Genomic DNA, 26305 nt, shown 5'->3' on the forward strand with positions numbered 1-26305 from the left:
GTTCAACCATTATGGAAAACAGTATGGCGATTCCTCAAGGATCTAGAACTAGATGTACCATATGACCCAGCCATCCCATTACTGGGTATATACCCAAAGGATTATAAATTATGCTGCTATAAAGACACATGCACACGTATGTTTATTGCAGCACTATTCACAATAGCAAAGACTTGGAATCAACCCAAATGTCCATCAGTGACAGATTGGATTAGGAAAATGTGGCACCTATACACCATGGAATACTATGCAGCCATAAAAAAGGATGAGTTTGAGTCCTTTGTAGGGACTTGGATGCAGCTGGAATCCATCATTCTTAGCAAACTATCACAAGAACAGAAAACCAAACACCGCATGTTCTCACTCATAGGTGGGAACTGAACAATGAGATCACTCGGACTCAGGAAGGGGAACATCACACACCGGGGCCTATCATGGGGAGGGGGGAGGGGGGAGGGATTGCATTGGGAGTTATACCTGATGTAAATGACGAGTTGATGGGTGCAGCACAGCAACATGGCACAAGTATACATATGTAACAAACCTGCACGTTATGCACATGTACCCTACAACTTAAAGTATAATAATAATAAATAAATTAAAAAATAAAAAAAAAATGTAATAGTCCAGGACTACCTGTCATTTACTTGAAAAAGAAAGTATCCTTTCAAAATAAAAATCTACATATTTTTACACTTAATAAAATTATCAACAGCATAAAGAAGGTTTAAAATTAAAGGGACTAGATTTTAAAAGTACTAACTAGATCTCATGTGGCATTAAAATTGCACATTCCAAAAGTAATGCCACTTCCTTGTTGGCATGTGGAAGCATTAAAACCAGCTAGTACCACCTGCAAAGTTGGTGTAGGGCAAGCACTTGCTCTATTATTTGCATAGTTGCTAACTACTCTGGACGTAGTGTTGTACCTTCATATTAAAGCAGCCTTCCTATAGAATATTTTAGCAAGATGTTTTTTTTATTTTTCTCCTTCTACTGAAAGACTTACCCAAACTGCTTTACAAAGGAAGACATTTTCATAAAGTGGTTCCTTTTTGGCATCCCTTTTGGAAAAATTTCCTAGACTTTCCATTGTCTCTTCTTCCACTTGTGGAGATGAGAATGTGGTATATAGTTGGATACCTAGGAACTAGTGATACTAAGGAACTAGTGATTCAAAATCAGGAAACTTCTGTCTGGAAAACTTTTTTCTTTGTGAATATCTCTTCAGTAGACTGAGGAAATCTGCTTCCCAAAGCCCTATGTACTGATTTTATTGTTTCCTTCCACCTTTGGAGTTAATGGAGCAGGAACTGTTTAAGGGCATCCTACATTTTTCCCCAGTGGCTTGGTGCACATGACTGAAGTACCACCGTTTTTGTTGTTGCTGTTCTTTTGAAAAACAAAAAAGAAACAGACCTTCCTTAAAACATACAGATTTAGGTCGGGCATGGTGCCTCAACCTGTAATCCTAACATTCTGGGAGGACAAGGTGGGAGGATCACTGGAGCCCAGGAGTTTGAGACCAGCCTGGATAACATAGACCCCTATCTCTACAAAAACTTTAAAAATTAGCGGGATGTAGTGGCACATATCTGTTGTAGTCCCAGCTAGTTGGGAGGCTGATGAGGGAAGATCGCTTGAGCCCAGGAGACAGAGGCTGCACTAAGTCATCACTGCAGCTGCTGCACTCCAGCATAGGCAACAGAGCAAGACCTGTCTTGAAAACAAAACAGAACAAAAAACGTGCAGATTTTTAGAATCCCATCTCAGACCCCTTTGGGTCCAATTGGGAATCTGGCCAGAGAGCCAGATTCTAAGATGGGAAGGAAGAAACAGAAAGAGAAGGGGAGAGCCCCAGAGACAAACTTGACCATTTCAAAAGTTGGTCTGGTTTGCAACTCTGGGTTACATAGCCTGCAGGGTCTAAACATTTGTTATGTCCCCAAATTATAACACACTGAGAAATAGTATGAGAAGCGAAAGATCAGTCCTGTGTGGAGAGCACCATGCTCCATTTCCCACTAACTACAACAGAGAGGATGTTTCTCTGTTCTGAAAGCATTTAAGGTAACAAACTAGATATTTTTGCTTTTATGCTTTATAAACATTCAGCAATCTTGCCTGATAGAATTGCTGACGCAGCAGCCTCAGACCTGATATTTGTTTCTCATGGATATTGTGAAATCCACCTAGAATTATCATACATTAGAGCTTTGGAAGAGCAGTAAGGAAACTAGCTTCAAATACTTATTTCTCACCTTGGCCACATAGCCTGTTCTGTCACCACAGCAGCACCAAGAAGCCACAGTCAGTTACTTCCTGAACCCTCATTTCAGAAGCTTGCTTTTTCCTTTTCCCTTAGTCACCTCTGGCACATTCACACAGCAGCCCTGATAAGATTCTGTGTGAATACTGCCTTTTTTTGCCTCCAGATTATTTATTTTTCATCAGCACTCTTGTTGAAATCAAAATGTCTGGTGGTTAGACTCCAGCAGAGCAGAGAGCTGAAGCATACCACAAAACACGGACCTTCGCTTAACTGTAAGGTCAAAATAGGGCTGGGCGTGATGAAAGTTTAAGGCATCTTAGGTATGTAGGTGTGGTAAATTCTGCTTTTTCACCACCCTGAACATCAAACTATAGCTATTGGGGGTGGAATTTGTTTTTCTTTTGCTCCTTTTCTTTCTTTCTTTTTCTTTCTTTCTTTCTTTCCTTTCTTTTTGAGAAATGGCTACATAAAGTTATGAAGTAATTCAAGTTCAATGTGTATAGTAAATGTATAAAAATGTGTAAAAAGATGTTATTCAGCTATCTCAAATATGAGCTAGTTGAGGATGTAGAGGTGGTATATACTGATTGTTTCCTTTAAAATAATATTTTAAGGATATTTATTTTTAGCTACCCTAAGCATCAAAACTATAGCTTTTGGGGGTGCAATCTGTTTTTCTTTCACCCCTTTTCTTTTTTTCTTTCTTTTTTACTTTTTGAGAAATGGCCACATAAAGTTCTAAAATAATTCAGGTTCAATATGTATAGTAAATATATAAAGATGTGTAAAAAGATGTTATTCAGCTATCTCAAATATGAGATAGTTGAGGATGTAGAAGTGGTATATACTGATTGTTTCCTTTAAAATAATATTTTAAGGCTATTATTTTAAATAGATAATTTGTCTCTTAGGCCAAACTGGTTTTCCTTTTTGGAATAGTTGAGGGATTATGCTGTGAATAATGAGAGTGTAGGTGTAAGAGTGTGGCTTTTTGGAAAAAGTGGTCTTTCAGCCACTGGACCTTGAAACAGGGGGTCTGCTCTCAGAAGAGCTGAATCTTGAGCTCTTCTCCCATTTCACATAACACGCAAGTGACTTGTCTTTCTGTCTTTCCTTTGGTCTTTGTTCCCTCTTCTACCAGTTCTACTTTTCTGACTTGTTGCAAGACCAAGTTTGATATGATATGGTCTTTGTTATTGACTGGCTTATGGGTTTTTAATTAAACAGAATTTTCATATTGGGCACAGGCAAGGTCACTGGTCTCCACCATTTGAATATAGCAAGTTTTCGAATTTTGCTTTTATAAAATGTCTCATGGAAGGGCCATTTTTAAAAAGAGCTCTTTAGACCGTTTGTTCATGAGACAGAGATGTTACTCCACTTGAGTAATGATGGCAGTGATATTCTGGATATTCGGGACATAATAGTTTGTGTCACTGCTTCTTAACCAAAGCTGAAATGTAGTAGCAAGTCTACACGAAAGCCAAAGAGGAGGCATGAGCTATGAAAACTATGTTGTTTTTTCAGAGCTAATAGCAAAGCGGCCTGAATTTGGTTGCCCCCATGCTTCTGCCTGCCTCTGATACCGGTGCAGGAAGTTGGAGAATCAGCTACTTCTGAGTGGTCTGCAGTATTACCTGGAAGTCATGCCCACATTATTCCTTTGAATGCTTCTGTGTTGGTCTCTTCCTTGTGAATGTTGAAGGCATAACAGAAATTCCCTGGTTATCTGACCTTTAAAGTTATCCAAAATAATGACTTTGGGAGCCTCTAGCATGCAGCTCTATGATATTACGATCCAGATAATTTGGTTGCATTTTCCAGGGTGTGCTGTCAATTAGCTTTCCTTTGGAAGGAGAAGGTAAATCACTGTTTTTCACTAGACATCTGGATTTTGTGTGACTGGCATGTTTTTTTTATCAGCTGTTGACCCCCAAAACAACAAAACATGAAATAGTTAAAACATGTTTTCTTCAAGTACGTACTCAAAAAGTCTGGCAGTAGGGTGTGTGTGTGCAAGTGTTTTGATTTCAGAAGGGGAACGTCTTAATTTAACTCTATACAATGTGTATATAATAATATAATTTTAAGACACCTGCTTCAAAATAGAAACTAGGATGCTGGAAATAATAACCATAAACAAAAATTAAACCAAACTGGGCTCAGTGCCCAGGAAAACTAGCCAGACTCCAAGAACTGGGCGAGGAATAAACTAATAGGGGAGAAAAGGCAGGAATGGATAGACTTACAACTGCCTCCATTAAAAAAGACTGCTCTGCAGTGTGATCACTGTGGAGGAATTCCATGGGGTCATTTGTCATAATACTTGGGGTTCCTGCATGCCTCATTTCAATGACAAACTTTCAGTGGAACTTACCTTCCTTAGATGGGAATCTTAAAACATGCCCGCAATATACAGTGATCTCGAGTTGTGTTTAAGCTTTTAAAATGCTGTAAATTACTTGGAAACAAATGGGCCAGAAGTAAAAATAGGAGCTCATAACAACTTTAAAGTTAGAAAGAAAGCCTTCATGTTTCCCAGGCTTAAATGTTGTATGATTTACATAAACACAGGAGGAAATTCTCTTTGTGTGTTTAGGGGTGTGTGTCTAATACAGGAACCCATGTTTTCCTGTTATTGAAAAGCCTTCTTTAATCTTTTAAGCACATTTTAAGACCTGTCTGTATTCCAGGTGTATCGTTTTCTTTAACATTAAAACGTGAGAGCAGGTCACAGTCATCAGAGACACCTACTAGGTCTCCCATTTGTGTCATAAGAGACACAAAAAAATAAATGAATCAAATTAAATGGATAGACAGAGTCCTGGGCAGACTGGTAATACTGCCTGAATTCAGTTGGAGGGAATGGTTGTTCCTCTTTGTAACAGAAGACTATAAAAATTCATCTGATTGTGGGTGTTAAGGGGATGATGACTTTTTAATCATAAAAGTAAATGTAATTGGTATGAAATATTCAGAAGTTTTTAGCAAATCTAACTGAAATAATGGGTGATAAACCGAAACATTATTTGAAGTTAAAAACAAATCTTCACTAAATTATTGTTGGAAGCAGAGAGAGTAGATAGTACTTAGGCCATAAAGGTGGTCTTCAGTACTGGGAAAGTAGGGTTCTCACTAGATGTAAAGGCAGTGGCCACCTTTCCTTTGTCTCTGCTCTCCTGCTTTAATGACCACAGACAATGAGCTGCAATAAGCTATGGAATGCATGAACTGTAGAGTCTTCCTGCTCACCAATGGTGATTGGAGTAGGTGCTTTCTGTCCTTCATCCCTTAAGAATTCTTTTTGCCATCTGTTGAGCATCTGCATAGTTATTGGAAAGTGTGGAATCTGTCGGGTGATTTGAAACAAGGAACGAATACACTGCAGATGCATAGTCTTCAGCAAGTCAGTAATTAGGATCATCTTCATTATAGCCAATAATGATTTCTACTTTCCGTAGTTCCTTTCTATCTAATTTGCTAATTCCTACAGCCAGGGTCCAGGAGAAGCTTTTAGGAAATCCCTTTAAAGACCATTAATTACTTCCTACCCTTGAGTCTCCAAGTCACAAAGTAGGCAGGTATAGAAATATTCAGAGTGTCTCTCCTAGTGCCTGATGCTTGACATCAGTCTGAGAGGTGATGCTGTCTGTCTTTAGCACAGAAAGGCTTAGGGGGAGAACTCGCTGAGGCTGAGAGGAGAAACTGTCCTTTTCCTACAGGTGTGGAGGTGTGCCCAGAACACCAGATTCAATCATAATTAGATGTAAACTAGATACAAACTGAACAATATTAGAGAGCCAAATAGTTTGGGGATTTTTTGAGTGAGGTATTACTCCTCATCACTGAAGCCTAAGATGTTTACACTGGACTATAAAACTAGAAATATACTTTGCAGTTCTCTAGGGGAGCCAATTACCTTCATTTCCTTTAAAATTCAACCTTTCTCAGTGAACCCTACCTGATGCCTGTCAGTACTATATGCTTCTTTTCCTGCAAGCTGTAATTGTGCAGTTGTAGCCTCCATCGAAGGTGCTTGGTGTTATTCACTTAAGTCATTTTCAGTTTGAATGGATAAAGACATAAATGAAGCAGCCCTTACAGTTACAATTATATTGTAAACTGCTTCAGAGTGAAGATTATAACATCTATTTCCTTTACGTTCACCCCTGACCAAAGGCACACATACTTATTCATATTCCCTCCTTTCCCCCTCCGCCTTCTCTCTGTTATTGTGCATATACACAGTAGGTGTCATGTAGAAACAGCACTGAATGTGGAAACAAACCACCAACTTGCAGGTGCACTAATCTGAGTGATCTTTTCTTGGCAGTGACAAACAAGAAACCCACACAGGCGTCCATTACAAAGGTCAAACAGTTTGAAGGCTCCACATCGTTTGTTCGGAGATCACAGTGGATGCTCGAGCAGCTTCGCCAGGTTAATGGTATCGATCCTAATGGGGTGAGTGAATTGTCCGATGCTGAGCAAAGGCATTCTTTTCACAAGATGACTCTCTGATTGACCTTGGTAGTGGTGGTGGTGGTTTGAATCACTCTTAAGAAGGCTATTTCTCTATTTCAATTATGGGATTAAAACTTTCTGATACATAGTCCTTTCTTAAGTGAAATTATAAATCTTTTCATCATGTTTAATAGAGGAACCTAAGAGAATGCATATTGAAGATATGTGATCTCCGGTAACATTGATCAGCAAGTACAAAGTTCAGTATGAAGTAAATGAATGGTATCTTTCAGTATGTATTGTGATTCCCTTGCTTTTAATCGGAGAAACATTTTCTGACATAGTTATCTATTCAAAGTACATTCCCGTTGCTCACACACACACCTCACAAAATGCTAATAATGAAGAATAATAAAATATAAATTGTTACTATAGACTAAAATAGCAAGAGGGAATCTTCCTACCAAAGTTTAGGGGCCAGATTAATATAGGTCATTGCTGAGAACCTAAAGGAATCCCTTTTCCAGGAAATTGGGAAGATAATACATGATCTGAATTCTGACATTTGTCAGTGTTTAGTTAGGCTATCTCAACTTGTGTAATACTAGTTTCCTAGGAACGTGTATCAATACTGTAAGATTTGGGGTTTGCTTCATAAACAGAGAAACGCAGACTCTCCATACACTTGGATAAAGATGAGCCTTATGATTGTGATCAAAGTCTTTGTTTTAGCCTTTATAAATCTTTTGACAGGAGTAATCTAGAAACAGCAGTTTTTCTAGATTGAGATGAATAGTTATTTCATTGTCTTTTCCAGGATTCAGCAGAGTTTGATTTGTTGTTTGAAAATGCTTTTGACCAATGGGTAGCCAGCACAGCGTCAGAAAAATGCACCTTCTTCCAGATCCTCCACCATACCTGCCAGAGGTACCTCACGGACAGGAAGCCGGAGTTTATTAACTGCCAATCCAAAATTATGGGAGGTGAGTGGACATTTGTATGACCTTAGTCACCCTGTTTCTTTAGGCTCACTTTTCCTTAAGAAGTTAGGAGTTCAGCAGCGTAATTAAAGACAAAAACAAGAGAAGAATCAATATGCTCAGAGCTAGACAGCACGAGAACCATTCCAGGGAGTTTATTGTATGATAAATTTAGACACAAAGGTATGTTTTACTCTTGTCCAAAAGCTGGTCTGTTTTAGAATTAGCCTTCTAGTTCTTACCTTCACTTAGCTAAGATTATTTGTATAATGAGAACAAAACTGTTCCTTTATTAGAAAAATCTTTTAGTTTGGTTTCTTTACTACCTTTTCTATAATTTCATTGCAGAACACTATTTTCTGGGTTGCCTTTTCCTATTTTTTCTCAAGATGTTTTACAAATATTAATATAAAAATTCCAACAGATGCTTCCCCTTTCTTTCAAATAGCAACTTGTGTTTATTCCCTGAATGGCATACAGAGCTGAGTTAAGATGAGTATAGTAAGCCACTGTAAAGGGGTGAGTACCAGCATCGACAACATAATGAGAAATGTTTAGAGGGTGCTTAGCACATTTTTTAGGTGGCATTTCTTTTTAGAGAATTGAAACTGCAAAAAATGTAAAAGTCTCGACAACTCTGTGAGTTGGGGAAGAGTGTTTATATCATTGGTCTTTTCACTGACCTGTTCCCTTGGTTTTGAAAGACTGTTTTAAAAAATGCACCAGCTTTGCCTTAATCAAATGTTAAATAAAGATCACATTAAATACATCACATCTTCTCCTTGGGCTGTATATATGTTTCATATGAACATACAGCAGAATCCATTACTCTGTCCTAGCAACTGACACACATACTGTCATTTTGCCATTAGTTACTAGAAGTTATATAGAAAAGTTATTATCCAATTCTCTGGTATTATCCACTGAGGTGTTGGCATTCCTTTTAAGTAGGAAGTTGCTTACATCATAAGAACCTTGAAAGACCTTTCTTAGGTATTTATGCAGCTTATTTTATTATAATTTCTCTGTTTAATCCCAGGAAAATACAAGAGGTGATGAATGGTGTATATTTTTTCAAGGGGCCACATCCTATGGTACAAAAGTGAAAAATATTAGACATAGATGTTTAAAGGAAAGGGAATTTCAAACATTGACCTATTTGGAAAATATAGTGAGATATAGCTCTGTATCATGTCTGTGCCACCAGTGCTCTTAAAATGACTCCTGCTTTGAAAGTCTAGCCATAACAGACTTGGCAGAAGGTTGAAGCACACCAGGCTTAGGACCACAGATGGCCACATTTTCAGTGAACGAAAAGTTGGCCAGGAAATCCCAGGTTTCCCTCATTCTTCGTTAGGTGGAGTTTGCTCTGCTAGCCTAGAATCACATTTGTTTCTTAATCTTCAGTTCCTGCTATGAAGCATTTTTCTCATCCATGTCCATATGGGCAGTAGCTTGCATGGCTAGCATGTAAGCACAGACTGTCTTCTCAAAATAATGTGACATTATGGATTTGAAATTTCTGTTGCTCTTGGAGAAACACTCCCCTCAAGCATTCCACTTCCTCATGTTCCATCCTGGGCAGTGTGGCTAGAAACAGACCCAGTGCCATAGAAACTACTGCACTTCCTCAGAATGGAAATGTGGATGGAAGCAAAAGGGCCACACACTCACTGTCCTTGCAAGGGAAACGAGGTACCTCCCTCATGCTAAGGTTAGGGATAGCTTTGCTGACTCTTCCTCTTCCTCCCTTAACAGACTGTCCTAGGCAGTTCCCCTGCTCTGTTACCCTTAAAGGTCTCATTTCTTCTCTAGGAACAGGCTTTTTCTTTCATTCATTCAATTACTGTTCATTATCCAGTCATACAGTAAGTGAGGACTAAGAACCTACTACATGCTAGTCACTGAGATAAGGCCTGAATATAGAGAATAGTTCTATATTTGGTCCCTTAATAGACCCTAATTGCCACTACTCAAATCCCAGACCGATAGATCTCTAATTTATTCTTCCTTTGCCTTCCTGAATATCCTCAGACCTTCCCACACAGCCCCACCACACTGCTTTTGTCCGTCATTGACCCAGCCCTTCAGCTTTCTTTCATTGCCTTGTGAACCCCAAATTATGCAGAGTTGAGATGGGAACTCATATGTCCAATGTTAAATTGTTGGTATGTGTATTTAGGCAAGCCAAATAAGGGTTTCCTGTAGTAAGAAAAAATTACAATAAGTTAACGAAACCAAGTGCCAGAAATGCCTTTGCCTTGTGTGACTGTAGGTGTCTCTCAGCTGCTCTAGACTTCAGTTTTCCCAGGTGTCACATGTAGAGGTTAGACCAGATGCTATATAAAATCTCAGTTCCATCATTTTGAAAGTCTGTAATTCTTAAATTATAGTTTTATTGTGTAGGTTAATTGCTTCTTATCTAAAAAATCAATTAAAGATTTAGTACAATTAAATATTGACAAGTCCTGGATTACTAAGGAAGGCACAAAAAGGTTTAAATTAAGCATATAGTAATTTGTTGGCAGCACATATAACCTTAATGAATGCAGCATGTCTTAAACAGTTGTTTATCCTTGATAATGGTTGTGCCAACATACCCTAATAAATTAGTATGCTGATTAGTCTTCTTTTCTGCCAGTTATCACACTTCTGAGACTTCAAAGTTCGGTGCTTCTGGGGCTACTACATTCTGACCTCTTTAACTTTCGGTTATCTTCCACATCTTTAGGATATGAAATCTGTTGCCAATTTCTCAGTATCTTTTGGTCTCTCCCTATAGTATGGGCCACAAGTCCTAAATACAATTGTTTCTTATACCATGAAATAGGATAGTTTTATGATTTTAAAGAACTAATATAGGTGTTAGTGTGCTGCCTAACACCAGATTCTGTACACATGTTATCTAATTTAATTTTTATAGCAGACTTTGGAAATATACTTTATCAACTCCATTTTATAGAGCAGGAAACAGAATCAGAGAGATCAAATAGCTTGCCAAGGGTCATATAACTAGTAAGTAGTAGAGATAAGATGCCAGTGCAGGCCCACTCATTGGCTCCTTAAGGCCACTGAGTGGCAGGCTCCAGGAAACACCATTGACATTGTCTTTGTTATGAATGGTGCCCTCTAGAGTTGTACATGAATTGCTGGGAATATTTTAGCCAGTACATTCCTGGGTATTAAAAAGGGAGGTGGGAGAAAACCCGCCTATATGGATAGTTTTAACTTTTTTCCTAGTTTTGTCCCAAGAAAATATTTAAGATAATTCTTAAGCTATTTTTTTATCCTAAGAACAATTGAATCATCAAGTGCCTTTAAAATCATCTTGCTTTTTGTTTTTTGTGTTTGTCCACCAGAACTTCAATAGAGGAAACAGATGAAAGCACTGGGAAGACAGTGTAGCCCTAGCCACCTACAGGGCCTCTCAGGTACTCTATTCAACCTAAAAAATGAAAAGGGTCAGAATCTAGATTAAAGAGAGTGTAAATGCAAAAGTTGAGGACAAGCCCACTCAAGAAGCACAGATTCCTAACAATGGAAGTCAGTGTTACAAAGCATAGAAGTCTGAGATTGCTTATGTAGACAAAGCCTGGGGAATTTTAGCAGAATTTCAGCATCTTTCTGTGTAAGGCTTAATACGTAGTCACAATGACCTGATTAGTTCAGATGGTCCTTCTCTTTTGAGAAAGGTCATTTAACATTCCATTGCAGTTACTGCAGATGTAACTGTCATGGAGTCCCTGTTCAGGGAACCATCTAGTCTGAGTTAGGTCAGGAGATAGGTCAGGACAATAAAGAAGGCATTTAATCTCTAACAAAGATTTGTGATTGGAAGGTAGAGGTCCGATCTCTGGTCTCGCAGTCATTTACAGAACAAAAACAATGAGGAAGAGAGTTAAGCTATAATCTAAGAAGTAGAATTGCATAACATGCTGTATGACTCAGATCACAGCCATCTCTCTCTCAAGGCTTAAAGTGTTTTGGGGGTTCCAACAGCTTTTAAATTGTATTTATTTACACATCTGTATCTGGTCCAACCCTGTCATTGGGAAAACTGAGGCCCAGCCATTTTGAATGACTTTGTCAAGGCCAGGGACTATGCAACAACCTACAGAGACTGAAGGCAGAGGTGTAGAGCCAGGTCTGCTGCTGACATGTGACATAGCCTCATGAGTGACAGGGGTCCCTGAAAGTAAGTCTTAGGTTCATATGGTTTGGATGTACTTCTGAGATGGTAGCTTTCATTTTCTCTGTGTTTACTGTAAACAGAAATGATGTTATACTGTTATATGTGTGATGACACATTTGTACTTCAAAGGTGCCTCAAAGGAGTTAATAACGTGTTATTAGACTCCAGAGGAGGGACTTGCTTTCGGATAATTCATTTCAAAGAGACGTGGTCTGCCCCAAATAGATGGTCAGTTTAGATAATGGGTATGCCACATTAGGTCAAGGTCCCAAGGAAGACTTTGTTACTTTATTTACATCAGTATTCTTTAAATGTGAGCACATCCCACATGGCTCCCACGTTGCTGGTTCATTTGTGTTGACCAATTTAGAATGATTGCTGTTGGCCTAGTATTCATATGCCTGATGCTATGAACTGTAGAAATCTTTGGTGATACTGGCAATTTCCATGTTAGAACCACAAAGGAGGTTCTTTACAAACCCATTTTCTTTTTCATTAAGAGGTATAAATTATTTGCAAGAAAAAAATAGTTTATTCTTCAAGATAAGCATAAACTGAAGCATATCCAAGCGTTTTTCATGAACTCTGAGGCCGAATACCCTAGCTAACTCATTCAGTTCCCTCTTAACTATTTCACCTGTTGTGTATCATCCTTCAGTGATTCCACAAGCATTTACTCAGCACTATGTAAATGTGCTAAGCTAGCTGTGGAGCTCCAACCACACAGTAGGCACCTTCACCAGCTTGACTTACTTTCTGGACATATCAGATGTAAATAGATATGAAACATTGCCACGACAGCAAGGGGATGGGTGAGCTGGAGGTTAAAGGATGGTTAGCAGTTATGCAGACAAGGGCAGGATGAAATTAGCTCTCTCTTATTGCAACAGTTAATCCAGACAATTTTATTTCAGTGTTAGCTATATTCAGAATTTAAATGTGGCAGATTGTTTTTTCACAAAGCAGGCTATTTTGAAGTGCCATATATTTTCATCATCAAAGGGTGTTTCTTAAGCATTACGCTTCTATGCACAGCCCTTCAGATGATAGTATAAAGCCCACACTTCAGAGCGCTATTAGAATTCTAGGGACACAGATGTCTCTGATGTCACCTTCATACCAGGCTGGCCCTCGCTTGCCCCTGCTGATTGGTATGCTAAAGGAAACCCAATGGCTTTACTCTGGATTCCCCCAGGATAGGATAGAATCTCAGGATTCAATCACAGTGTGACTTTGTTTGTTCTTTTCTTCCAAACAATACAAAGTCACCCCTAGGTGAGGTGTGCAACTATTTCACCTTGTACGTGTCCCAGGCATGCAAAAAAAAAGTGATTGATGTGGTCATTCTTAATCCTGGTATATTAATATAGTACTTTAAAGGAATGTATAACATTTACCATGATTTTTCTGTTATTTTTCTTCTGTTTTAACTCTGTCAATGAATAAAGACTTTGGAGTGTGAACCTCACACTCCTATGCATGCTCCAACCAGGGGTGCATTGTAATGAATTGTTTATTTCTCAAGAATAAAGTTGTGTATAATTTTTCCCCTAGAGCTCAAACTTCAATATCCTTGGGAGATGCACACACACATATTAGAGATTATAATTCACAGAGATGAGTTGTATTAAAACCACCATATGGTTGCTTCTTGATGCCTGAATGTAGACACAGAGCAGCAGAGGAGGCCAGGCTTCTTAGCTGATTCACTGTTGTGACAGTGCAGTGAAATGTTTCTTATAGTTCCTTAAATCAACAGGAGTCCATGGCATAATTCCTCCAGTGACTATTTTTGTTGCCCTTGGGAAAATAATAAACTTCAGTTTCCTCCAGCAAGTACAAATGAGAAAAAATGATTCATGAGAAACTAGCCCCAGATCCCACAGCTATTAAGAGAGAGAGCTGGTGTTTCAGTCAAGACCTGCTACTTAGTCCCCATCTATTAAATGGAGACCGTGACTTCCAAATTCCCTTAATAAGCACAAGTCTTCTTTTCTTTATGTCAATTCAGCTAAAGAGAAGAGGGGATGACACCAATTTAACAAGATCTTTGGGTGAATTCAGTTGAAAATTATGTTAGAAAGTTCTCCGTAAATTATGTTACATAGTTATATTAATCATGTACACACACAGACTTAGTCACTCTTCCATCACTCCATCCTCCTCATTGCAGCCAATATATCTTTTCCTAGACAGCGTGATATTTCATTTAAGACTTGCCTTAAATGAAAGTTCTTTCAGAGAGAGAAAGAAATTAAGACTAGAAACAAAATAAAAGCATCAATAAAAACAACAGTACAAATATTTAAAGCATAGAATCAGAAAAACCCAGTTTGGGAGTTTTGTGTTTTTATTATTGGGATCCCAACAGTGTACCCACTGCATCAAACACAAATGTTTTTATAGTCCTATGTGACCCATCGAAGTAACCATCTGATATTGGCTGAGCACTATTAGGGACATGACATTCTAGCAGAAACTGTGAGATGTTTTTGGATAGGAATCTTTCATGTATTTTTTAAGTTGAGGTTGACATTACTAGTCATTATGTTTTGTATGTGTGTGTTTTCTCATATTTCCTCATTCAACCATTCAACCTCATCTTGTTCCCAGAGAGGTACTTGTATTTTAAGTGAAAAAAATTGGAAATAACTAAGGATTACTTCCTTAGGTTCCATCCAGTTCTGTGTGTGATATAAATGACTAGAAACTAAAGAAAAATGGGTCACAGATGCAATTTTTTTTCATTGCTCATTGGCTGTTAGCTACACTGAAATTCATGCTGTGAAACAGCTGGTGGGTTATGGTTAGTCATCCTGAGCTAGGAGTGGCTTTGTGCATTAAAATGCTTTTGAATCATATCTCTTCATCAAAATTTTCTACCAAACCACGACTATGTAAAGGTACTTCCAAAATACCATTTTTGGCTGGACAAGGATTGTAAACATGTTTTGTCTATGCCATGGTTAAATAACCTGCAGTAGATAAGAGCCATTCCTATTTTCAGAATCAACCAGAAGACATAAGTATACAACTTGATCTAGAAGGAAACAGCACGGACTGGATTCACTTACCCTACTTACCTTTCTCTTTGACGGCATCACTCATTAGCTATGTAACTTCGTCTGAGCTGTTTAAGTTATACTCAGCCTCTCTATGCTCTTCTGTGTCATGGATAGCAACATATACCTTGAAGGGATGGCATGAGGATTAAAGTAAATTATAAAGGGTTAAATCAAATGGGATTTTTGAAAAATAACAGTACATGCCTAAATATTCTATGTTTTTAAACACTACAAATTCATAATATTTCATGATTTCTCCCAGCATGTTTATCAAAAGCCTTTTCTTCTGAAAGAAGCAAGGAAATATTCTTGAGCTTTCCTAATCTGTGTTAGCCATAAGAACTGGGGGGAAAAGAATTTCTTTGTTCCAAGTGAGAATGAGCTGAGCTATACTATAGATATTTCAAATGTCTGCAATGCTGAATTGTTTGCCATGCTTTATAGAATGCTGAGTGTGTTGCATTTTATGTTTGACATTTATAGAGTGCACATGTTACTGCTGACTTAACCAAAACAACAATGTTTAAAATATATCAAGTAACACTGTGCCAGAGATCAGGGCACGTAATTCAGATCTTCCAGTAGGAAAGAAAAAAACTTAAAACATGTTTTCTGAACTTTACAAGGGAATGGAAATACTCTTTTTCCACCAACATGTCCTCAGCCTAGAATAATTCCTTGAGTCCACCTCTTTCTACTTCCAAAACTGGAGATACATGAGTCAGAGGTAAAATTACTTAACATTGTTAGACATGAAGTGGTAGTTCTGAAACAGACATAAAAGGCATTCTGCATTATGCTCATACATTTAAATTTACAGACATATGAAAGTTTTTTTAAAAGTTTGGGAGACATAAATTTGCCAACCAATTTTCAAAGGAAGGATGTTTTCTAAAATCTTTACATCTACTATCATCATAATTTCATAAAAGAAAGTTTAACAATAAAAAATAAAAGGATATAATCTCTGAGACTAAAGGCGCTGTTCTTAGGTTAGAAACATTTACCTTTATGAAAAGCTTACTTCATTGTGCTTATTTCACAGAGGCAATAAAAACTCTACCATCCACTGGCATTTAAAAGCTGTTGCTCTGCTGTAACATACAAACATCCAGAACTAAAAAGTACATGGAATTTTAGTGAAGAGAAGCTGTAAATTCTCAAGAACAGTAACACAGCTAATGAGTGGTGCTGTCAAAGAGGATAAGTGAATCCAGTCTGTGCTCTTTTCTTTGTCATTTAGTAATTTGTCAAATTCACCCCCACTTCTGGGGAAGCCATTCAGAATACACACTCTTTGGAGAGTGGATGAGAATTTAATCTTCAAGGTTGAAGACTATAGTCCTATTCCATACCTGGAATAGAGGTTAGGAATTTGAGCATAGTATATGAGAAACTATATAGGAATATGAGATTTCTAAAATCTTTAGTGAAGGGGTAAATAAAATGGTCTTTTTCGTTCACATTATATGATAAACTTCTAAAATTTTTAACCATGTTTCTGATCATTAAAGATTGAATTATAAGATTTAGCATAGGTAGTTCTTTGAAAATTAGACATTGATTTAAAAATCTGAAGTTGAAAACATTTCTTACTTATCCTTCTACCTGTAATATACCTACCCAGGACTAGGTTCATTGCAAGAAGTTAGAGCATTAGAATTGCCGATTTAGCAAATAAAAATGCAGGACATGTTACTTGCAACATGTTTGTACTAAAAAATGATCTGTTATTCAGCTGGAATTCAAATTTTACTGGATGTCAGTTTAGTCTGGTAACCTTTATGGACATCCACTCTCCCAGTTTGTAGCCAGCCAAAACAAATACGGAAAACAAAATAAGTTTATGGTATGTAGACAAATAAACCTTATGATAGCCAAACAATTATAAGGGCTTTGGGAGAATTTGAGATGGGGATCTCAAAGGCATAATGTGCTAGTCGTCCAAAGATACAAACAGAAAGAAAAGTATGAGACAGGCTGCTAAAGGGATATTCAAAGAATTTAGATCAGTGTTGTATTGTAGCTATTCTACATAGAATAATGCTGTAACATGCAAATTATAGGTAGTAGGAAGTATTAGAATTTCACTAAAGGACTTTTATAACTGAACATCAAATTCCTGGTTAGTTTTGCACCGGAAAGGTAGTTCAGTCTTGAGTCAGAATGTATTTGGCTTGGTTTTCAGGAGTTAGTTTATTGTTAATAATAAAAGGAGCCTGCCATAGACTCTTGGGGGCACCCAGCAAAACAAAGCCTCTCATTCACGGAGAAAGAGGGAAAAGCTTACATTGTGAAGAGCTCTAAGATACATTGTCTTTCAGTTCTGGACTCTAGAAACCTAAAATCAGTGAGTAGCGCTGTGTGCTTCTGGAGGCCGCAGGGAAGAATGTGTTTCCTTGCCTTTTCCACCTTCTAGGAGCTGCTGACTGTGTTCCTTGGTTCATGGTCCCCTCCTAAATGTTCAAAGCCCCCAGCATAGTCAAATCTCTTTCTCTGTCTCTGACACCACTGCCTTTCTTTGTGTTTATATTGGGTCCACCCAGGTAATTCAGCGTAATCTTCCCCTCTGGAGATGCTTAATCACATCTGCAAAGTCCCTCTTGCCATGCACAGCTTCTGGGGACGAGAGTGTGGACAAGTTTGGGAAGCCATTATTCTGCCTACCACACCATTTTCTTAAACAATTCTAAAAGCTGTAATATACTCTATTGTATAATATTGTCCTACATTTAATTTTTTATAAGATATACTTTTATATATATATCCTACAGACTATATTACTTCTGCTAATCTGTTGTAATTTCAGACATTTAAATTTAGAAGCACCTAAACTTTTTATGAAGACCCAGTACTTAAGTGACTAAAAGGGCTTGCCATGTTCTGTAATATCAAAAACTTCCTTACTTTAGCAGCTGATATACTTCTACCTTGGCTCTTTCCCTTTACTTAAGGAATTTTTTTCCTTAATAATTACATGGGTTTTTTAATGCATTTCTTAGGGTACTTGATAGTTAAAGCTTTTGATGGCCGGGAGTGGTGGCTCATGCCTGTAATCCCAGCACTTTGGGAGGCCAAGGTGGGTGGATCACGAGGTCAGGAGATCGAGACCATCCTGGCTAACACGATGAAACCTCGTCTCTAAAAATGTACAAAAAAATTAGGCATGGTGGCACACACCTGTAGTCGCAGCTATGCAGGAGACTGAGGCAGGCAGGAGAATCGCTTGAACCTGAGAGGCTGAGGTTGCAGTGAGCCGAGATCACACCACTACACTCCAGCCTGGGCGACAGAGTGAGACTCCACCTCAAAAAAAAAAAAAAAAGGCCTTCGATGATGGAGATATTGAAAATCACTTGATTTTGTTAAAAATCGTTCTTTTCCTTGATATGTCTCTTCCCTGTTTTCTAAAATCATCATAAGGCCCCAATTGTAAATAACTTGGTGGTGCTCCTCTTGAGAGACTAACAATTCCCTTTTCAGCTTTGATATAAGATGTCAAGGTCAAGTTTATTTAATATATAATCATTACAGACAAGTTCACATTCGCTGGCTGGAGTTATCTCTTTAATTCAGTATACGTTTAAAAGTGATTCAACATGAGCACCTGAAATGCAGCTTTCATGTTAATTTAACAGTTTCTGTATCACTTAGGGTATGTAATCCCTTCACTGTACTGTTGAATTATTATTGTTAGGATCTGTTTCTACTCACAGAACACTTCTGACACCAGCTATGTGGGTTTTCCACACCAAGTAACTCTCCAGTTCTCTGGAGCATCAGTTGGGTGCCCTACAATTTAATCCAGTTCTGACACTAACTACCCAGAGTTAGTGCAGACCCTACTGGTTAAGGGCTCAGTCCCACAAGACTACTCACCACTTCAGATGCCAGTCACAAGTAGTGGGTCCTCAGGTTACCCATATGTCTGTGCGACTTGGCTACAAATTGGAGATACCCATGATCTCTTCCTCAGGTTTGATAATGTGCTATACCAGCTCACAGACCTCAGGGAAATCCTTTACTTACATTTATAGGTGTATTATAAAGGATATTATAAGGAATGTAAGTGAACAGCCAGATGAAGAGGTACATAGGGCAAGGTCCAGAAGAGTCCAGAGCATAGAGGCTTCTGTCCCCATGGAGTTGAGGCGCGCTACCCTCCCTTCCCATGGGTGTGTTCACCAGCCTGAAAGTTCTTTAGACCCCATCATTTAGGTGCTTCTATTGGGGTTTCATTACCTAAGTATGATTGATTAAGTCATTAAGCCATTGGTGATTGACTGTGTCTCCAGCCTCTCTCCCCTCCCTGGAGGTCAGGATGAGGGGGTGGGGCCAAAAGTTAAAACCCTCTAATCTTATGACTGGTTTAGCAGCCAGCCCCTAGTCTCCAAAAGTCACCTCATAAACTCAGGTATTATTGAAAGGGGCTTATTACAAATGACAAAAGATACTCCTCTCATTCTTGTCATCTAGGGAATTCCAAGGGTTTTAGGAGCTCTGTGCCAGGGACTGAGGGCAGAGACCAAATATATATTCTTACTATGTGACATGTTGTTTATAAATTGTGTCTTCCTGGTAGGATGTGGTATGATGTCGTTAAAAAGAAAAAGGCTTTCAATACACAGATCTGGTTTTGAATTTTTGGTCTGTCACTTACTGGACAGAGCAGGTCTATTACTGGTCTGTGGATGAATTACTTAAACTGTAAGCTTGACTTCCTCTTTTTAAACAGAATACTAATGCTTACCCTGTAGGGTTGTTGTAAGGATTAAACAAGATCATGTATAAAACATAGCATGGTGCATAGGGAGTACCATGGAACATCGTGAACACTCAGTGGGAGCTTATAATTAATGTCTTCTTTTAATCCTGTCTTCCTGTTGTCCTGTCTTCCCTCCTGTTAAGGGAAATTTGTATAGAACCTGATTTCTCCCTGGACACAGGAGATAATGGAAATAGAGAAACATGGCTTTGAGTGTCCCTTAGGTCAGATACAGTAGAAGTGCAGTTGTCTGTATTTATATGTATTTGTATTTATATTTTTCTTGCCTTCCAGGAAAAAAGCCAGTGAATGCTAATAACACTGATAGTCACCATACTAAATTCCTACTATATACCAGGCAACTTTTTTTAGTTTACATTTAACTATAAAAAGTAGTTATTGTTATTCCTGTTTTACAGGTGAAGAAACTGAGCCTCAGAGAGGTTACTTATCTAGCCTAAAATCACATCCATAATAAAGGGCAGTCAAGATTTGAACCCAAGTCTATCTCTAGAATCTGTTCTTTCTCCCTTCCCCATTAGAGAGAGAAAACAGAAAAATTCTTCCAAGCAACTATCTTTTTTTTTTTCCTTTAAGTTCTGGGATACATGTGCAGAACGTGCAGGTTTGTAACAAAGGTATACGTGTACCATGGTGGTTTGCTACACCCATCAACATGTCATCTACATTAGACATTTCTCCTAATGCTATCCCTCCCCTTGCCCCCAACCCCCTGACGGGCCCCAGTGTGTGATGTTCCCCTCCCTGTGTCCATGTGTTTTCATTGTTCAACTCCCACTTATAAGTGAGAACATGCAGTGTTTGGTTTTCTGTTCCTGTGTTAGTTTGCTGAGAATAATGGTTTCCACCTTTATCCATGTCCCTGAGAATGAGAATGACATGAATTCCTTCTTTTTTATTGCTGCATGGTAGTCCATGGTGTATATGTGCCACATTTTCTTTATCCAGTTTATCATTGATGGGCATTTGGGTTGGTTCCAAGTCTTTGCTATTGTAAATAGTGCCACAGTAAACATACTTGTGCATTTGTCTTTATAGTAAAATGATTTATAATCCTTTGGATATATACCCAGTAAATGGGTCAAACGGTATTTCTGATTCTAGATCCTTGAGAAATCGCCACACTGTCTTCTACAATGGTTGAACTAATTAACACTCCCACCAACAGTGTAAAAGCATTCCTATTTCTCCGCATCCTCTCCAACATCTGTTGTTTCCTGACTTTTTAATGATCATCATTCTAACTGGCATGAGATGGTATCTCATTGTGGTTTTGATTTGCATTTCTCTAATGACCAGTGATGATGAGCTTTTTTTCATATGCTTGTTGACTGCCTAAATGTCTTCTTTTGAGAAGTGTCTGTTCATGTCCTTTGCCCACTTTTTGATGTGGTTGTTTGGTTTTTTTCTCGTAAATTTGTTTAAGTTATTTGTAGATTCTGGATATTAGGCCTTTGTCAGATGGATAGATTGCAAAAATGTTCTCCCATTCTGTAGGTTGCCAGTTCATCTGATGATAGTTTCTTTTGCCAAAGCAGCTATCATTAATGCATGTTTTTGTCTCAAAGTTCCAAGTGTTCCTCCAACAAAATTAGAGTATATTCTCATTTCATTAGTAATTAGTATTGTTCTTGACATTAGGTGATGTATTTCAGTATAAGATTTAAATTAAGAAATACACTTCCTTATCATTATTAAGTTATTTTCCAGTTAAGCGCTTGACTGTTAAATTCACTTTCCTAGTTCTGCCCTGTCTTACAATGTTTCAGTCTATTTTCTTTTCCTCTAGAAATACATTTAAAAGTATATTACAATTCAAAAGTAAAATGCAATTTGATTTGTTGAAATTCAATGTATACATAAATATTCAGTAATACACATGTTATGTGAAGTGTGGTACATTTATATTCCTCAACTCTTGTGTATAATAACACTTACAGGCCAGCAACATGAGTGGGTAAGTAAAATGGAGACCTAGGTAAGGCAGCCTTCAGAAATAGAATATGTATAAATCTCCTCTTTGTAAATAAAAGTCCTGGATAAATGTGACAAAGCTTTCTTCAGTGGTCATTAAGAAAATAATTCCAAAATTATGACTCCCCTCTTTTGGGCCTATTATACTTCCCAGCTTTATCCATTAAAAGCTGAATAAATGCATGCACAAATAGCTGGATTTCTCTCTGATTAACATTAAGTAAAACTGCAGAGATTTTAAGCTGTAATACAGATAATAATAGATATGGCCACTGAATTGTTACTTCTTCTCAACCCTTTTTTTTCCTCCTGTTAAAAAAAGTAAATTAAAATTTATCATTTGGGGCTCTCTGATTTGGGGTAGTGAGTCAATAAGAAAATCTGTCAGTAAGACATAATCATCTTTTCCTTTGTTTGCTGGTGAAAGAAAAAAGAGAGAGAGAGAAAAGTAAGTATTACCTTTGCTCAGCAATGTAGAATTTTTGGATTGTTTTGTTGATAAAAATGAATGTTTGGGAAATTGAATATTGGAGCAGTTTGGCATTGTAAAGTTGTATTTTGAGGCTCCTTCAGCTCTATCACATGCAAAATAGAGGAAATTAAAAAGAAATAGCCATTTTCAGGAAAAAGAAAACATAAGTGTATCAATAAACCAGAAACATAACAGAATCACAAAGCAATTAGTAGGATTAAAGCTGTTGTCTGCTGGATTCCAGGTCTAGCAGGAAGAAATGTGAATTCCATGCTACTGTAGGGACTACAAGTGCACTCATGCAAAGCATGGATATAGGAGCTAGATTTGCTGCTTGGTACGAAGTCGTCTTAGTCCAAGAAAGGAGTTTACAGGTATGCTGTGACCAACCACTTCCTAGGGCAGTGGCTTATAAGAACCTGTGTTCCAGAGAGTCAAGAGAAAACAAACATAGTCTCCCACCCAAGACCTGGATCCAACTGACCACTAGCCTGGGACTGACTCTGCCATATCCCACATGTCACCCAGAACAAGAGCCTCAGACCATTACTTTAAATCCTGTTGTATCAGGGGCCAGCACAGGAAATAATAAAACTGTTACATAGGAAGAAAAGGTCAAGGCAATGAGGAGAAGCAGGAAGAAATTAAAATCTCCCACTGAAGAATATTGTGCACACCAAAATTCTACATGAGAAAGCCAACAAAAATAACAAATGAGAATTGAATTCACCCCAAATGAAATGAAAGTAACAGTGAAATCTGATAATGACTTTAAGTATATTTATGATACTCAAAAGATAAAGGAAGAAATTAGAAAAAACTTTAAGATGTTATAACACAGGAACTAAAATGAGAAGACAGAGTAATAGAAAAAAATAATTCTGGAAATGAAAAATGTAGTCTCTTAAATAGACTCATTTGATAGAATAAACTCTAGACTGGGTAGGTTCAAAGACAGAATTAATGAACTATAAGATAATTGTGAGAAATTCACCCATAATACAGTACACAGCAATGAAAAATATAAAGAATGAGTTGTACATGGAAGATAGAACAAAAGGCTCTACCATTCATCTCATAGGAATTTTTAAAGAAGGTTTAAGAATGGCAGAAAACCAATATTTGAAAAGATGATGGCTAAAACTTGCTGAATTGAAGACTCAGATTAAGAATATCACCAAGTGCCACACTTGAAAATAAAACAAAGCTTTATCTAGAGAAAAACGTAATGAAATAGAACACTTGGGACAAAGGGAAAATATTAAAAGCTATTAAAAATACAGTTTTCCTGCTGTGGAAGGATAAACTGATGGCTTGTTCCCAGCAACAAGAGATGCCAAAAGTCAATACATTAGTATCTTCAAAGTTCCAGAAATAACTGTCAGTCTAGAATTCTATATCCAGCTAGACTGTAATATAGATGTAAGAGAAATACAAAAATATATTCAGAAAAGCAAAGATTGATTATTCACCACCTCCAGACCCTTGCTGATAGAAGTATTAAATGATGTACTTCAACACGAAGCACAGTGAACCCAAAGGGTAGGAGTGGAGTGTAAGAAACAGTAATGATTGCAAACGTGGTAAAAATGCACTGCCAAACTTAATTGTCTAATGATTATTTTAAAATTGTTTGGAATGTTTTCTTGAAATAACTGGAGCTAAAATTCTGAACAGAAGTAATAAGGAATATGTGCTGTATGTTCAATGGATAGTTAATCCATGCTGGAGTTCATTCCAAGAAGGATAGCTACTGAATTAATTTAATAGGGGAAAAAAAACAGTTACACTTGTTAGACTTCTAGTTTTAAAATGATAGAATAAAAAAAAGGATATTCCCCTCTTTTCTTGAAAATTATCCAAAACCACCTCAGAGAATTGAGGAGTGCAAACTCTATCTCTGATGAAACGAGTGTCTGTCTCTAATTACAAACTTCTGTATGTGGGGAGGGGTTGACAAATGCAGTAAAGGTGAAGGTAGATTCCCATGAGACGACTCTCATACCTGCAGTCTCAGGTAAAGCCTAAAGCCCTCAGAATGAAATGATCCCAAGTGTGTGTCAGTAATCCCTTCTTTGGAACAATGGAGCAGAAGCCAGGAAAGCTCTGGGAGTAATGGGCCCAAATTGGCACAGTGCTGGGACAAGCAAGGAAAGAAGGCTAAACAAAGAATCACAGTGTTAAAGCCATATTGTCAGGAATTAATCTGTTGATGGGCTAAAGTGGAGGAAAGAATCTGAATTCCAAGCAATCCTGTGGTACACATCTTGTTGAGGAAAAGTAAAGGCTCAAGAGGCCTCTTGTCACATACACAGCCCTGCATCATAAGGAGAATGCCAGCTAGCCTGGAAGGTAGTCCTCTTCCCTCCTCAGTAACATGAATCTCCTGCCGATAGCTGTTCACCTTATTTTCAAATCAGTGATAATCCCAACGGAACCAGCAGAGGTGGTTCCGTCACTTAACACAAGTATATCCTTGGGCAATTCATAACCTTCCTAAGCCAGGGTTTTTGTTTTTGTAAAATAGAGTAATAGTTCCTCCCATATAGTACTATGGGGAGGATTAAATAACATAATATACCTAAAACACTAGGCATGCCTAAAACACTAGGCGTAATATACCTAAAACATGTCACATGATAAGGAGTCAGTAAATATTTACTGATCGACAAAGATCAGCCAGGTGGAATTCTCAGGGCTGAGAACTGACTTGCCTTCCTTGTCTTCTTCCTCTCTAGAAAGCAGTAGTTAAGAACACAGATTCAGTAGCAAGAATTCTAGTTCAAATCCTACCTCTTTTATTGCCTACCATTATGATTTCAGCCAAATTGTTTATCTGACCCTCAGTTTTCTCATTTGTAAAGAAGGGATAATAATAGTACCTATCTCACAACGTTGTTTGGAGGATTAAATGAGTTGTCACAGAGCACTTTGAACTTTGAACAGTGCCTGGCACTGAGTAAATACAGTACATATTAGCTATTAGTACTTCCATGTTTCAAGAATGACAAGTCACACAATATACAAGATTACCATACTTTTTGCATTTTTAGGGACAGTCACCTCGGAGATGTGATTATTCAAACACAGAATCAAAATTTGACTGAATTTTTTTTCAAGACATAGGGTATAATATCCTATTGCTCAATTGTATATTCTAAATTTTAATTTGGAGACTATGGGATAGTGTATCTATCAATCATGGACCAAATTCTCTTTTGCTCATGGATAGTCATTTTTTTAAGGTAAATGAACAGCATGTGTTGTATAAATTGGTGATGTGCTGGTACCAGCCAGTTGTGATAACTTATGAGTTACAACCCCAGAGCAAAGATCCACAAAAGAGAAAGGAATTCCATTCCTTTCTCTTAGTGTGGGAAATGTCAGATTAGGACTTGAACAGCTTGCTGCTGATCTTTTGTTAAGGGATGCTGTCAACACAGATATGTCTAAAATTAGAGATCAGAACAGAAGGAGGGCAGGCGGGGACAGACAATGCAACTTTCACTCACAATCATAGAACTCAACTCCCGTGTAGTTGTTTGGCCAGGCTCCCAGTTGAGAAGGGAGATTTTGTAACATTTCCAGCCTTCATTTTTATGGCCTGTTGGACTTTGTATGATCTGGACTTTCTTTTACCTTTCTTTTTGAATGGTTTAGGTTTTTTTTGTTATTATTATTGTTTCGTTTTCTTTAGCCTGGTTGACTTTTTAATTTCAGCCTACAGAAAGCATCACAATTTAAATCTCTTAGAAAGTTTTAAATGGATAAGAAGTAGCAGGAATTATATAAGGAAGGGCAGTTGAATTGTCCATGAATATAGCTGTTTATGCTCAATCTTGCTCACTCTCCCTCAGAACATTTCTAAAATGAATTAGCCTCTAGGTGCTTAATAAGACATGAAAGGGCCCTTAAGTTACTGGCCATTTCTTTTTTTTTTTTTTTTTTTTTTTTTAGATAGGATCTCGATCTGTCACCCAGGCTGGAGTGCAGTGGTGCGATGTCGGCTCACTGCAACCTCCATCTCCTGAGTTCAAGCGATCCTTCTGCCTCAGCCTCCCGAGTAGCTGGGACTATGGGCGTGCGCCACCACGCCCGGC

At 37.9% G+C, this 26305-nt stretch overlaps 1 protein-coding gene and 1 long non-coding RNA gene across 10 annotated transcripts in view; one reads left to right on the top strand and one right to left on the bottom strand.

Annotated features, from left to right (window-relative positions):
* LOC105477886 (syntaxin binding protein 6) overlaps positions 1 to 26305 on the top strand; it is a 254686-nt gene that overhangs the window by 199208 nt on the left and 29173 nt on the right. For 4 of the 7 annotated variants that reach the window (XM_011734772.3, XM_011734774.2, XM_011734773.3 and 1 more), the window contains 2 exons: positions 6606 to 6736; positions 7554 to 7719. In XM_011734772.3, the coding sequence (XP_011733074.1) occupies positions 6606 to 6736; positions 7554 to 7719 (297 nt within the window). Of the gene's footprint in view, positions 1 to 2403; positions 2593 to 4114; positions 4134 to 6605; positions 6737 to 7553; positions 7720 to 26305 lie in introns of those variants that run through there. The other 3 variants (XM_071100381.1, XM_024791583.2, XM_071100382.1) reach the window with 3 other exon arrangements.
* The window catches only part of LOC105477887 (uncharacterized), a 116308-nt gene that overhangs the window by 52004 nt on the left and 37999 nt on the right, over positions 1 to 26305 (bottom strand). Inside the window, exons 5-7 of one of the 3 annotated variants that reach the window (XR_011625981.1) lie at positions 18154 to 18279; positions 14992 to 15097; positions 13322 to 13708 (exon numbers count right to left, since the gene is read on the bottom strand). This is a non-coding gene — a long non-coding RNA (uncharacterized lncRNA). Of the gene's footprint in view, positions 1 to 13321; positions 13709 to 14991; positions 15098 to 18153; positions 18280 to 26305 lie in introns of those variants that run through there. The other 2 variants (XR_011625982.1, XR_003017190.2) reach the window with 2 other exon arrangements.

The sequence above is a fragment of the Macaca nemestrina genome, chromosome 7 (genome assembly GCF_043159975.1).
Source record: "Macaca nemestrina isolate mMacNem1 chromosome 7, mMacNem.hap1, whole genome shotgun sequence".
NCBI classification, from domain to species: Eukaryota; Metazoa; Chordata; class Mammalia; order Primates; family Cercopithecidae; genus Macaca; species Macaca nemestrina.